This window comes from Carica papaya, chromosome 2 (assembly GCF_054855325.1).
Source record: "Carica papaya isolate Zhongbai chromosome 2, ASM5485532v1, whole genome shotgun sequence".
NCBI lineage: Eukaryota > Viridiplantae > Streptophyta > Magnoliopsida > Brassicales > Caricaceae > Carica > Carica papaya.
In genome coordinates this window covers 8,629,012-8,644,922 of record NC_142310.1, presented here as the reverse complement: position 1 = coordinate 8,644,922, position 15,911 = coordinate 8,629,012, and the positions used below count along the sequence as shown (strand labels likewise).

The 15,911-nt window shown below is 36.8% G+C and overlaps 1 protein-coding gene across 1 annotated transcript; it reads left to right on the top strand.

The window, feature by feature from the left end:
- The first annotated feature begins 20 nt into the window (after window positions 1-20).
- Window positions 21-14,868, top strand: LOC148268740 (uncharacterized). Its single transcript, XM_088211894.1, has 5 exons — window positions 21-202; window positions 11,854-11,893; window positions 13,858-13,888; window positions 14,018-14,248; window positions 14,391-14,868. Exons 1-5 carry the CDS (start codon window positions 163-165, stop codon window positions 14,529-14,531), a joined length of 483 nt encoding a protein of 160 aa, XP_088068020.1. The 5' UTR covers window positions 21-162; the 3' UTR covers window positions 14,532-14,868.
- Window positions 14,869-15,911: the final 1,043 nt, after the last annotated feature.

The following is a 15,911-nucleotide window of genomic DNA, read 5'->3' as shown; positions in this document are numbered from 1 at the left end:
TTCTTCCTGTGACAGTTTCTCTGAGTATCAACTACTGGCTCCTCTTTGCTTTTCCACTCCCATTTCTGATTAACTCCATACACTGTACCCTCAAATCATCGGAATATTGTACTCTTGCAGTGTTTTAAACCCATCTTCCTCTCTCTCTTTCCACAGAATCTCATGTCATGCTTCATTCTTCCACAAACAAAGCAAAATGGAGGTAACTGCTCGGATTTAAAGATAACCAATTCCTTTTAGCTCTGGACGTTTATTAGGGTGTCTCTATTTCATTTCTAAACATTCAGAGAAACACACGTTGTTAGAAAAGTAGTTCTTCCCCTAATCGGAGTTTCATCAATTGAAATAGGGTAATCCTTATTCTTTGCACAGCACCAAATCACTTGTCATGCCCCTTTTGGAAGATCAAACACGGGGCCCCAATATTTCAGCGTGAAAGCATTAGATCTTGTTCCCCCTCAACGACATTCAAGATAGAACACTAACTGTCAAGGGGCACCTTGCATTACACGAATAATTTTTTTTTTTCTTTAACTGAGAGGAAAAAATTATGGGACCAGATTTGGGCTTCCAATTTTCCCATTGGCTTCCATAATTGGTTCATCATAGCCAAAAGTCCCTGGCATTGAAGATTTTTTTTGTTGTTGCAACAGTCTTACCAGAAAAAAAAAAAGCAGATGATCATTTAGGGTCCAATGTATTGGTCGAGGAGAGATCCAAACTATCACATTTAGACTCAATTAGATTGCAGGGTTGAGAAGAAGTCGCCATAGAAAGTGGTAGGATTTCCAATCCTAGTGAGCATTATATGTCTTTGAAAGCACATACACATTTCAGACAAGACACAAAATTAATAAAGCATATGGAAAAGTAATAATACCAAAATAGAAAACAAAAATTAAGAAAGATATAACTGATGAAAGAAATAGATAAATATTTTCATGAAGAAAACAATAGAAAACCCCTAAACTATAATGATGGCGCAGCCAACAACAATGATACTCAAACCCATTCGCGGGAGAAACTACTCACCTCATATGAGAAAATTCAATTACGGCAGTGTCAATCTAAAAAAAAAATTATATTACTTAAAAAATCCAAAATAAAGCTAAAACCTAATAATTACGCTCCAAATTAGCCAATTTCAAAAATAAATTTATAAATTAAATTAAATCAGAAAATAAAAAAGGACTAAAATGAACATATTATTCAAAAGGGGCAAAAATATAAATTTTGGAAGTTTTGACACTAAGGGAGGACATTTCGGTCACGCAGATTGTTTAGATGGGCGACTGGATGAACAGGTAGATCGCGAGAAATGAATGGCTCAGATGAAGAGGTGTGAAGAACGATCCAGATTATTTGAAAGGAGACTGATGATTAGGAAGAAAAGAACTTAAAAAAAAACCTTAATTGGGTTTCCTTGCAGAGAAGGGTAGCTCGAGCCATGTCGGGGCCAAGAGGCTTCGACCGCGCGAGGAAGAGGGGAGAGAAGCGATTTACAATACTTTTATTCGGCCGCTCTTCCCTTTCGAAAAGAGCTAAATCGTAATTTGGCATGGGGCCCATTGGGCTTAAGTTTTCCAAAGCATATTGAACCTTTCCCCCCGATCTAAGGGTATCAATATAAAGAGATTTTTCTTCCTCCACTCACCTTCATGGGTGAATGGAGTTAAATACACTCTTTCTTGACTAGTTTAATCTACTCTATTATGACCCTGTTTGTTTGGTAGTAAATGATAATCAATTAATGTATAGTACTCCATGAGTGTGATAAAATTTTGTTTGTTTCAACTTCAAACCTGATGAAATGGTAGCAAACGATATCTGACAGCCAAATTTGTTATGAATTTTAAAAATTACCGAATCGGTGGTATATGACCGACAAATAATTTTCTTTCTATTATACCTTCATAAAATATGCTTAATTCTTGTTATACTCTTGTAAATAAACACCTTATGTAAAACCCCAAAAACTTAAGAAATAGAAATATTGAATTAAGAAAATATAAGCAGAAGCAATTCAAAGTTTATGGTTTACATTTCTTACACAGTAAATTAGGATACGTAATAGGATTACAGGAATTTCCTTTTAAAGAAGTTTAAATAACAAAATAAATAATCAAAACAAAACATAACTAAAAATTTTATAGGGCTAACATCCGTTGGCCAACTCTGATGGGATTCGGGAGGCAACTTTTATTCACAACTTTCTTACTGTTCAGGATCTGATCTTGATCTTTCTGATATGAAATTATTAAATAAAGAAAATGAACTACACTAACTAAGTAAGAATATTACACTTAACATAGATATGGAAAATCAAATATTGATAAAAATCGTCAAAAAACCAATGAAGCCCTTGTTTCTTTTTAAATAAATTTGTTTAACTTAAAAACCGTTATTCCATACTTACCTTTATGGATTTTCAAAATCGATATATGAAAACAATAACCCGAATCACATTTTTATTTTACACTCAAAGGAACAATACTAATAAATTTACCTCCTAACCTGTTTACTAGTGCCTCTGGGGGTCCACAGAGATATCCCTCTACGCGTGAATCCAATATCAAACTATCAATCAACCGGCCGTTCTAATATCACGTCCAGTAATGAGCGTCAAACATACCACTACCTCGATATCTCGTTCGGTATTAGGGTGATCTATACATCACAATCCCTTCTAGTATAAGACTTCTCAACTCTGTTCAACTGAGGCAATGTCTACAGTAGGGTTTTTCTATGCACCGGGTCCGTACACCCACACCCAGGGTACCTGATAAGCCATTTAGCATACATATTCACATTATTCACCAACCACCAATCACACGCAACCAACTCATTCCATATTTACAGAATAATAGAATAATAATTATACAAACAATATAAATTAATAAATTAACAATTAAGAGAGACATGATCAAAGCATTTATTGTAAAAAAATCAACAGATGAGGACAACACGAGTAGATAAACTAAATAAACTAGAAAGTAATTAAAATTAATAAATTAAAACACAAGATATAACAGTAAATATTTTAGGCAGTATATGAGAAAATAAACAATAAAACTAGAGCAAATATATACTAACTCGTTTCGACTCCACCGGTGACCTGTAATTAATTTAAGAATTTCTATATTTTAACAAAGCATACACTTTATTAATTATTAGACTTTAATTTACTGTAATGAAAGAAAATAGTGAGAGATTCTTACCCCGGATCGGTGTTCAAAACACTGTTCTTTTTACTGCGCCTCCTGACAATTCTCGAATTTTTTGAGTTTTTCCTGCGGGAATAAAAAATACACGTCATATATCTAAAAATGCCCCAAAAGAGCCAAAATAAGTGTTCTTAAACTTTTCAAGCTGGTTTAGACTTCCAGCACAACATCGCCACCATGCTCCGGTGCCGGCTCTGGCACCCACTATTGAAGTTTCTCTCGGCCTGGCCCTTTTTGGTCGATTTTAGCCGATTTTAGCTGGCCTTGCATGGAAACCTGCAAAAAAGAGGTTAGGGAGCCTCTGTTGGCCCAAAAACAGGAAAATCGAGACCCTATCAGCGAAGGAGTCTCCTAATGCGGCGGTTCCGCCATTCCTCTTTTGTGGTCGGGGTTTTTCTTTGGCTAACCTGCACAAAAAAAAGAGGAATACGATGGTAAAAAAATATAGGAAAATGAAAAACAGAAAGGGATTCATCGGAGGGGGTTTTGGGTTACGGCCGCGACGACTTGGTCAAGCTCTGCTCACATTTTCTAGCTCACCCGTTGGCCTTTTCGTTCTGATATGGGTGCGGGGAGTTTTAGAATTCAACTCCGAGCGAAAGGGGAAAATATTTTACCTCTTCGACGTTGGTCATGGCTCCGATGCGGTGGTGACGATGTTCCTTCAGCAGCTGAACTTTCCTTTGGCCATACCTCTCTTCCCCCTGATCTTGGCCGACCATTTGCATCGACGTGGAGCAAGGAGAGTTGTCTGATTCGAAACTCGTTTAGGCCGATCGATGTGGAAATTTGGGTCGTCCATCACGATTAAATCCAATCGTCTGATCATGTCTGAAGAGGAAACAGATCTAGGTCGTCCGTGCACGCGGGATGTGATTTGGGCCGTTGGATCCACTAGCACGCGAATCACTCGCGTGGACGTGTGTCCATGTGTCTGTCACACGATGCACGGAGGCTGGCTGCGCCGTTGACGTGGTTGTCCATGTGGCCAAACTTTTAAAAATCTTATTTTTACCCACTTTTTTAGATTTCTTTTCAAATAGGTCCTCTCTTATTTCTACTTTGTCCCTAATTTTTTAAAATATTTTCAAATACATCCAAAATCTAATTTTTATAAAAAAATTCATAAAAATTAAAATTAAAATTATTTAAATTTATTTTTCTTATTAATATTAAATTATCTCGGGCTAAATTTCTGGGTCCGGGTATTATAACTCTCATTCTCTTAAGAAAAAATTTGGTAACTCAAATTTGTCATTCTCTCACTAGTCAAACAGTTGGGGATACTAGACTCTGAAGTCTGCCGTAAGACCTTAACGAATGGGATCTCTCTGTTGCGAAGTACTCTGCTCTTCCAGTCCAAAATACGCACCGGTACCTCCTCATAAGATAGATTCTCATTGAGTGGAAATAGCTAATGAGACAAGATATGCGAGAAATTTGGGTTGTACTTACGTAGTATAGACACATGGAATATATTATGGATTCTGGATAGCTATGGAGGTAGTACTAGTCTATAGGCAGATGTACCGACCCTGTTCAAAATCTCAAACGGCCTAATGAACCGGGGATTTAACTTTTTTCTCTTTCCAAATCTACTGATACCCTTAAAGGGGGTGAACTTAAGAAATACCTGATCGCCCTTCTCAAATTTCAAATCTTTCCTTTGGGTGTCCGCATAACTCTTTTGGCTACTCTTTGCTGTTTGGAAGTTCTTCCTGATTTTAACTATCTTACTTGTGGTCTCATATATAAGGTTTGAGCCAATCAATTTTCTTTCATCTACCTCTTTTTAACAGATCAGTGATCTACAGGGTCAACCATATAATGTCTCATATAGAGCAATGCCAATACTTATTTGATAACTGTTATTATAGACAAACTCTATCAGGGGTAGGTGATTGTCCCAATGTCCTGCGAATTTTAGAACACAAGCCTTGAGCATATTCTCCAGTGTACGAATGGTTCATCCTGACTGTCCATCTATTTGAGGATAGAATGTTGTGCTGAGAGACAGTTTCGTTCCTATTGCTTGCTAAAAACTTGACCAAAATAGAGAGGTGAATCTAGGGTCTCTATCGGATACCATTGTCATCGGAACTCCATGTAGTCTGACTATTTCCTGGATATAGATTTTTACTAGCTTATTTAAAGGGTCAGTCATTCTGATAGTCAAGAAATAAGAGGACTTAGTGAGTCGGTCAATAATTACTCAGATGAAATCATGCAATGAGCGTGCCTTAGTTAGCCATGTTACAAAATTCATAGTGATATATTCTAATTTGTACTTCAAGATTGGTAATGGCTGAAGTAACCCATTTGGGTATTGATGCTCTACCTTAACATACTAACATACAAGGCATTTGGAGACGAAATCGGCAATTTTTCTTTTCATCCCGCTCTACAAAAATCAAGATCGCATGTTTTGATACATCTTAGTACTTATAGGATGCATGATGAATTTTAAACTGTGAGCCTCTGTCATAATATCCCTTTTTAGTTCACTTTCATTTGGGACACACACCCTGTCGTAGAACCTGAGCAATCCATCGGCAGAGACTTAGAATTCTAGATTTATACCCTGTTCTGTATCCTTTCTTAGAGCTGCAAAGGTAGAATTAGTTCGAGTTGAAAAGCTAGATAGGCCAGACATATAGCCATTTTTAAATCCTGAAGTTGTATTTATTACACAACCTCTATTATCCTGTATTCAGAATCCATTAAGTAAGCCAACCTACCTGCACTTTTATTACTGAACGCATCGACGACCACATTGCCCTTGCGCGGGTAATACAAGATTTTACAATTGTAGTTCTTAAAGAGCTTTATCCAATGCCTCTGACATATATTGAGATCTTTTTGGGTGAATATATGCTTCAAGATCTTACATTGAGGAGCTCTATCCAACGCCTCTAACACATGTTGAGATCCTTCTGGGTGAATATATGCTTCAAACTCTTATGGTCTATATAAATATCAAAAGTCTCTCCATATAAATAGTAACATCAGATTTTCAAGGCATGGATAATAGTAACAAGTTCCAAATCGTGGGTGGAGTAATTCTTTTCATGACTTTTTAACTGCTTGGACCAATAGGTTACGACTTTTTCGTACTGCATTAGAGCACAACTCAACCCTAGATAGGAAGCATTAATATACACCGTGTATCCATCTGTCCCACTCGGCAGAGCTAAAATTGGTGTGCTAGTCAACCGCATCTTGAGTTCTGTAAAGCACCTTTCACAGTCCTCATTCTACTTAAACTTGATATTCTTCTTTGTAAGTCGGTTCAAGAGAGCGGTTAGACTTGAAAACCCTTTCACAAACCTGCGGTAATAATTTGTCATTCCCAAAAAATGACAAATCTCCTTAATCGAAGTCAATTTCTCCCAATTCAGTACTACCTCAACCTTTTAAGGATTCACTGACACCCCATTCTTTGATATTATGTGCCCTATGAAGGTAGTTTGCTTGAGTCAGAACCCAGACTTACTAAATTTTGCATACAACTTCTTTTCCATGAAAATTTATAAAATCTGAGTCAGGTGCTGAGTGTCTTCCTCCCTTCTCTTTGAATAGATCAAAATATCATCAATAAACACTATGACGAACTGATTTCGAGACTCCCTATTCATCGAGTCTATTAAAATAGTTGGCGCATTAATTAGCTCAAATGGTATGACCAAGAACTCATAGTATCCGTACCGGGTTCTGAAGGTTGTCTTGGGAATGTCCTTTACCCTAATTTTTATCTGATGGTAACACAAATGCAAGGCAATCTTGGAGAAAACTTGAGCACCCTATAACTGATCAAAAAGATCATCAATCCTGAGGAGAAGATATTTGTTCTTGATAATGACTCTGTTCAATCACCTGTAGTCAATACACAACCTCATGGACCCATTCTCTTTTCTTGCAAATGTGACTCCATCACCCGAAAGAGATATATTATGTCAGATGAATTCACTATCCTACAATTCTTTGATACGTTTCCTCAGTTCCTCCATCTCCACCTAACTCATACGGTAAGGGGCAACTGAAATGGGCTGGGTATCAAGCTGAAAATCTATGGTAAATTCAACTTCCCTATCCACCGACAGTTTGGGTAGTTCATTAGGAAATACATCTAGAAATTCTCAAATCACAGGAATCTTTTGAATGCAAATTTTTTTTCTTAGGCTTGCCTAATGTAGAAAAAAACAATTAAGTTAAAATATCATATAAAGAATGCAATTACCATAAGGAAGTAAAATCTAAAAATTTTATTAATTTATGAATGACACTTCGTTAAAAAGATTGAATACAAGCTTCTTATGAAAATAATTTACAGTGGTGTGATACGTCAGTAACTAATTTATCCCTAAAATTACATCAAAATTTTTCGTGTCTAGTGCTATTAGGTCTACACTCAATTTTCTACTAGCTATTTCTACAATACAATCTTTGTATATGACATTCCCTAGTAGTGTCTCAATTCCAGGAGTAGACACAAACAACATAAAATAAGGATTTTTAGGTAACACATTCAAATTTTTTGTAAAAGAATGTGACACCAGTATCAATTAAATATGTGAGAGGTGATTACAAATAGTATACGTATCTTGTATTACGTTCGGATTGACTTTAGCATCTTAATGGGTGAGGGTATAGGCTCTACCTTGGATTGTAGGTCTAGTCTGACTCTGATTTCGTAGGCATTTTCGTATATGTAGCAGGTATTGTTGATGCGATAACATGGTCGGTGCCCATGATTCTTGCCATAGTACTGGTAAGTCCTACCATGTCCTGTTACCAAGACTTGAGAAGGAGCTTGAGTCACATTCCTAGATTTTTTATTTTGCTGAATCGGTACAGCAGGTGCCGGCCTGCAGTGTGGGACCGGGTGTCAGGAATTGTCCACTACTAGAGAGAAATTGCGGAAGTTCCTCTCTATTAGCTGTGCCTTGCCCAGAACTATTGAATAGGTGTTGAGCTTGAATACATATAATTGTTGCCTGATCTTATGACGGAGAACCCACTCAAACTTCTTTCCCTTTCTGCCTTTGTCCATCATGCTTTCAAAAGAATACCGGTCTAACTCTAGAAAGTTTTGGGCATACTCAGATACTGTCATCTTGTCGTGTACTAGATATGCAAACTTCATCTTCTTCAAATGCCAAAAATGCTCTAGGAGGTACTCTGTATTGAAAGGTACCGAAAATTGTTTTCAAGTGACTGGAATGCGCAAGGTAGCCTGCTTTAGCTGCCACCAGCGACCTGCCTCACCAATGAGCATGTAAGTAGCAAATATGACATTCTGTTCAGGAATCATCCCAAGAGTTACGAAAGCTTTCTCTGTCTCTGCTAACTAGTACTTGGCCTTTTCGAAAGTAGATACCCCTACAAAGGTAGATGAGTTAAGTTTCTTATATCTCTTAATGTAGTTTGGGTCCATCATAGGTAGAACTGGGTCCTATTGAAGAGAGACTGGATTATGCTGGGGAGGGGTCGGGTAGCCCTGTGGTGGCACCTGATTGTATGGTGGGGGCACTGAATTATACTGTGACAGTGTCAAATGATACGGTGGAGTTACAGGGCTGTATCGGGGTGGTACTGGATCTTCTCGTTGCAAGGGTGGCTTATATTGTGGCAGTGGTGGAGGGTCAGACAAGTCCCTCCTCTCTTTCCAAGCCTGCTGGGCAGAGGTAAGTCTCTCCAGCATCTCGAAGAATCAATCGATATCATCTCGAAGTGATACATCTCGGGCTACTCTGTTTAGTGAGGGTCTTCCTCTCCTCATATCCTTGTACTTTCATTTCACAAGAAGGATTGAGTATCAGGCTATATTGAATGATTCTAATATTTGTGCAACAAATATTTTTAAGGAACGCGACTCTGATACCAACTGTAAAAGCTCAAAAACTTAAGAAAATGGAAATATTGAATTAAGAAAATATAAGCGGAAGTAATTCAAAGTTTAGAGTTTACATTCCTTACACAGTAAATTAGGATATCCAATAGTGCTATGTGAATATCTCTTTAAAGAAGTTCAAATAATGGAATAAACAATTAAAATAAAACATAACAAAAAATCTTATAGGGTTAAACATAACTAAAATCTTATATGGTTAACCTCCGCTGGGTAACTTTAATGAGATTCGAGAGGTAACTTTTATTCGCAACTTTCTTGCTGTTCAGGATCTGGATCTTGATTTTCCTGATTTGAAAGGTTAAATAAAGGGTATGAGCTACACTAATCCTGTAAAAATATTACATTTAACACTGATTTGTAAAATCAAATGCTGGTAAAAATCGTCAAACAACTAATAGAGCTCTTGTTTCTTTTTAAATATATTTATTTAACTTAAAAACTTTTGTTTTATACTTACCCTTATGGGTTTTCAAAAATGACCTATGAAGATAATAACCAGAATAACATTTCTATTTCACACTCAAAGGAATAATAACAACAAAATTACTTCATAATATGCTTACTAGTACCTCTGAAGGTCCATAGAGATATCCTTCTACGCAAGAACCCAATATTCAATTATCAATCAAGCTGCCGTCCCCATATCTCGTCCGGTAATGGACGCCAAATATACCACTACCTCGATTCCTCATACGGTATGAGGGTGATCTATACCTCCAAACTCCTTCCGGTATGGGACTTCTCAGTCCCGTTCGACTAAGACAACGTTCACAGTAGGATTTTTCTATACATCGGATCTGTACACCCATACTTAGGGTACCCGATAAGCCCTTTAGCATACATATTCGTATTATTTACCAGCCACCAATCACATGCAACCAACTCATTCTGTATTTACTGAACAATAGAGTGCTAATTATACAAGCAGTATAAATTAATAGATTAACAATTAAGAGAGACATGATCAAGGCATTTATTGCAAATAAATCAACAGATGAGGACAACACGGGTAGATAAACTAAATAAACGATAAAGTAATTAAATCAATAAATTAAAGCACACAATATAATAGTAAGTATTTAAGGCAGTATAGAAGAAAATAAACAATAAAACTAGGAAAAATATATATTGATCGGTTCTAGTTCCACTGGTGACCTGTAATTAATTCAAGAATTTCTATCTTTTTACAAAACACATCATTTATTGATTATTAGACTTTAATTTACCGTAACAAGAGAAAAATATGATGGATTCTTATTTCGAATCGGTGTTCAACACACCGTTCTTTTCACTGCACTTTTTGGCGGTTCTCGGGTTCCTGAGTTTTTCTTGCGGGAATAAAAAATACGCATCACATATTCAGAAATACCCCAAAAAGACCAAAATAAGTATTTTAAAACTTTTTCGACCAGTTTAGTGTTTCGGCACGACAACACTGCCATACTCCAGCACAGGTTTCGCCACCCACGACAGTGGTTCCTCTCATACTCGCCATTTTTAGCCGGCCTTGCATGGAAACCTGCAAAAAATAAGGTTAGAGAGCCTGTTTCGGTCGAAAAAAGAAAAAACTAAGACCTTACCAGTTGAGGGGTCTCTAAGTGCAGCGGCTCTGCCGTTCTTTTTTTGCGGACGGGGTTTTACTTTGGCCAACTTGCACTAGAAAGAAACGAGAAATACAATGGTAAAAAAATCAAGGGAAATGGAAAACAGGAAGGGGTTCATCGGAGGGGGTTTCAGGTTGCGGCCACGACGGCTTGGTCGAGCTCCGGTCGCATTTTTCAGCTCACTCGTCAGCCTTTCTGCTCTGATATGGGTGTGGGGAGGTTCGAAATTCAATTTCAAGTGAAAGGGAAAAACATTTTACCTCTTCAGCGTCGACAGTGGCTCCGATGCAGCCGCGAAGATGTCCCTATGACGGCTAAGCTTTCTTTTGGTTGCCATTCTTTTTTTTTCTCCAGTCTAGGGTGTCCACTAGGGTTTTGGGTGCTGACTTTTAAATACCTCTCTTCCCTTAATCCTGGCCGTCCATTCGCGTTGACTTGGAGCAAAGAGAGTGGCCCGATTCGAAATTCGTTTAGGCTTATCTGTGTGTAAATCTGTGTCATCTATCGTGATCAAATCCAGTTGTTTGATCGTGTCTGTAAAAGAAATAGATCTGGACCATCTGTCCGCGCGAGATGTGATCTCGGTTGTTGGATCTGCTAGCACGCGGATCACCCATATTGATGTGTGTCCACGTGTCTGGCACGACGCATGGAGGCTGGTCGTGCTGTTGACGTAGCGGTCCACGTGGCCAAACTTTTAAAATTTTATTTTTATCCCAGTTTTCAGATTTCTTTTCAAATAGGTCCTCCCTTATTTCTATTTTGATCATGATTTTTGAAAATATTTTTAAATGCATTAAAAACCCAAATTTTATCAAAAATTCATAAAAATTAAAAATTAAATTATTTAAATTTATTTTTCTTATTAATTTTAAATTATCTCGGACTAAATTTTTCGACCCGGGTGTTACACGTTATTTTTGTTCTCTTTTCTTCATTCACGCTGCACGCAGGGAGAACGACTGCTCTGCTTTTTCTTTGTTCATGTTTGATCTCTGCTTGTTCTTCTTCTTCGATTGCTTCTAAACGTTGGGTCTTTGCTTTTATTTCTGATATGCGTTCTTCACCTTCTCGATCAGTAAGTATTTTATCTCTTTTTTTTTCATTTTTCCAGGATCAAGTTTGATCATTTTGCTAATAATACGAGTGGAAATGTAAGTTCACTTACTTTATCAATTTCAGAAAGTGTAGTTGTTAACTTGGGTGTTGTCTTTTATAGGGCAATCCTCCAATTGGGTTTTTGGTCATTGGGGTTATTCTTTTATGTTTTATTTTTTCTACTGGATTTTGTTTGATTTGTGCCTTTTTTATGTACTTATTTGGTTTTCAATTTCATATGTTGTATTCACTTCTATTTTCAGTGTTTTTAGTGATTGATTTAGGTTGTTCTACTCTTTTCCACTTGATGTTAGCTTATTTGTTTTTCATTATCTGATTGGGTATCCTATTGTTTGGGTTTTTACTTGCTTGTATTCAGTTGTATTATGTAATTTTGGTGAGCTTGAAGTTCGGTTTTGTGCTAATTCAGGTGTTTCCTTTTTATTTTCTCCAGTCAGTATTGTGGTGTTTACTTTCAGAAATTCTATTGAATTTATGTTATGCTTATTCGTCTCTCTAAAGTGGGCATTAGCCTAGTTTTATTTAAGCTGACAAATTGTTGGGTTCTTCAATTTGTGAATGTGAGTTTTTGTTTTTCAAATTGGTATAGCTCACTAAGTCTCTTGTTATACGAAGATAATTTTATGATTTTTTTCATTTCTTTGAGCTGGTTTTCAATAGGATTATAGGGTTCTTTCCATTATCTTCGTGATATGCATTGTGTTTTTTTAATTTTGAGAGTAAATTTTTCCTGCTACTAAAAGTTTGGGATATGTTTAACATTGGTATTATAGTTGGTAACCTAGCATATAAGTATAACTAAGCCCTCTGATCTATGCAAATGCATAGAATAAAAGTAAATGGGAAGTAATCATATTTTGTTATCAATATTCTGTGATTTGTTTGGAAATGAAGTAACTAGGGAGTGAATTTTGAAATAGTGTTGAACAAAATGTTTCTGGTTGGAAATAACAAGTTTTCCTTATGTAAAACTTGGGTTAAATATATGTGAACTTGAGTTAAATGTCTCTCTTATCAGATTTTTTATGGATTTGAGTTAATGAGAGTTTCAAATGAACATGATGATACTTTAATTTATGTCTTCATATTGTGCATCTTTGGACTGTTGAAATAAAATGTGAAGGGCGGGATGAGTCTACTTCACTTGTAGTATTTTGCTTTTTCAGCTTCATATTAATATATTAAACCTGGTGTTCAATAATAAAACTAGTATTTGTGTTTCAGAGTTTTTTTTTCTCTCTTTGGCCTATAATCTACTCACGCCACTGATGAGGAAAGTGAAATGTATAAGGCCCTGTTGAATGCTGTAAAGTGAATTCTTCATTTTGACTTCGATTGCACTAAGGATAATTTGATGTTGCAGGTGCTGATGCTTCTCTTGTCCTGGTAAATTCTGTGTCTGTAGCATATAATAAAAATAAGCATTATATTCAAAAGAAAAAAGAAAAAATGAAGAGTAAGCACTCGTAAAATATAGTCGTAGGTAACTTACTAATGCATCCAGGGGTTGGTTTTTGTTAATGAGATGGATTAACAATGATTGGTGGTCGATTTCTTTTAAACTACCAAGTGCGAGAATGAGGACAATTGGATGAGAAAAGTTGCTTATGAGTATTCTGCCATGGTGCCCACCTTGATGGAATTTCTGGCCTATTATAATCTAGTTGAGTCTTTTCTTTTAGAAGAGCATGTTTGGATCACTATACTTTGTTAAGTATGAGATCTTGTTGCTTGAAAAGTATGTTGTTGAGCCTTGAATTACTCACCCTATTGATGACAGAAGGCACGAGGTTAGGAAAATACTTGTCATGGTAGGAGGATATGGTTGTTTGATATAAGGATGACAATCTACCAAGTTTTTTTATTGCTCGCATCTTTGTTGGTTTAAAGTAGCCCTAAATTGGGGCTTGAGTAAGGTCATCCTGTATGTTAATTAAAATATATGTTTTGACTTGCTTAGATTTGGAAGGATTTTACTCATTGTTTGATTTTGTTTCAGGCATTTGGTATCATTTTTGTTCACACATTGGGTAAGAAAGATGGATATTTATATCTTAGATTCTGTCCATTTTTTAAAGTATATATATAAGTTATATATGTTTAATTAATTTTTTTAACATAAATGTATGTTTAATTAATTAGTAAACAATTAATTTCAGGATTGTGTTGGTGCAATTGACGGAACAGATATATGTGTTAAAGTGTCTAGAAAAAATGCTCCACGGTTTCACAGGAGAAAAGATTTCCCTATCCAAAACATGTTGGCAGCTTGTACATTTGATTTGAAATTTTCATATGTCTTAGCTGGGTGGGAGGGGACCGCATCAAATTCAAGAATAATAAAAAATATGTTAAATAGAGTTGATGATCCTCTAGTAATTTCTGAATGTAATTAAAATATATTTAACTTCAATATGTAATGTATACATTTGAAGAAAAAGGTTATAATTTAATTTATTCATTACTTAAAGGTAAGTTTTACCTTGTAGATGCTAGGTTCATGTTGTGGGGTGGACTAATTACATCATATAGAGGAGAACGTTGCCATTGAGTGAATACTCTAGAAATCCACCACATAATGCTCGTGAGTTATTTAATCTAGGACATGCTTCTTTGCGTAATGCAATTGAATGTGCTTTTGGAGTTCTAAAGAAACGTCTTCCAATTATCTAAGGCTCGACTGAACCTCATTATTAGATTAAGATTGTTAATACTATTATATTTGTTTGTTACATTTTGCATAATTATTTACAGGGAGAGAATTAAACTGATGAACTTCTTCTAGAGGTTGATGAAGAACTCCGAAACGTTTATCCAGACGAATGAAGTACATAACTTTAGGGACAGTACTAAGGAAATGAGAAAAGACGACGTAATTAGAGATGCAATAGTAATTAATGTATGGGTTGATTACATTTTATGTAGTTTATGACATTTGTATAGTTTATAATGTTTGTATAGTGTATGACATTTGTATAGCTATGACATTTGTGTAACTTTAATATTTTAATTAAATGCTACAATTTGAAAAATTTTTTGTTGTAACAATATTATATATATTTTTTGCATATGATTATATTTAGTGTTTTAATATGTGTTTTAGAAAATGAGTAGGAAGAACATACATGCAGATGAAGGAAGTAAAACTATCAACTGGACAGATTCTATGGATGACATCCTAGTAAATTCTTTTTACGAGCAATATCTGTGCGGTCGTAAATTGAGTGAGACATTCACATCACACGCCATTGATTGTGTACTTAAAGAACTAAGGAATGCATTTTCAGATACGGACATAGATAAAGTGTAACGCCCAAACAATTTGGGCATTTTTTGTTAGTATTAATTTTATTTAGTTTAATTTAATAAAAAAAAGAGCGCCACGTCAGCAGCCACGTCAGCGGCCCAGTCAGCAGCCCTGGCCAACTAGGACCTACCGCGTGTCAAGACCACGTCGAGGGAACGGGCCACGTGGGCGATCTGCGTGCGCGCGGATCGGACGACCCATATGCGTCCCCGCGCGCACGGACGGCCCAGATTTAATCAAAATGGACGGTTGAGATCAAAAGGCAAAAGGGTATAAATAGAACCCCCACACCTGACCACAAAAATCCTAGTCGCCAGCCCTCGCCGGAGAAGACGAACCAGACGCCAGAGGAGCCGGCCGCCGCCACCCGCCGCCGCACCGGGGAGATTTTCGACCGCCGATCGAGGTAAATTTTATACCCCCGACTCGTTTTTCCACGCTGAGTTCCCCTGTGGCCAAATCGGAGCCAAAATCCTGGCCAAACGACCGAAAAACACGGCCGAAACCCAGCGGCGCCGCCGCGCCCCTCCTCGATTTTTGCCTCCGATGAGGCCCTTCCCGGCCTCCGTTTGATGCAATTTTTATATCACCGTGATCACCATTCTTTTCTCTACAGGCTGATCGGAGCCGAATCACCAAAACACGAACCTCACCGGAGAGCCGCCGCACCCGAGAGCACCGTCACCGGTAAGCTTCGATTTTTCATAAATTTTTAGCCCCCCGAGGGCCCTAGGGTTGTTTTATCA

Excerpts from the sequence above, each read along its gene's own strand:
- LOC148268740 (XM_088211894.1), top strand. The coding sequence starts at position 163 with ATGTCATGCTTCATTCTTCCACAAACAAAGCAAAATGGAG. Across the intron at positions 11,894-13,857 it reads CTAATAATACGAGTGGAAAT|GCATTTGGTATCATTTTTGT; the intron begins GTAAGTTCACTT and ends ATTTTGTTTCAG. Across the intron at positions 14,249-14,390 it reads CTCTAGTAATTTCTGAATGT|AGGAGAACGTTGCCATTGAG; the intron begins AATTAAAATATA and ends TACATCATATAG.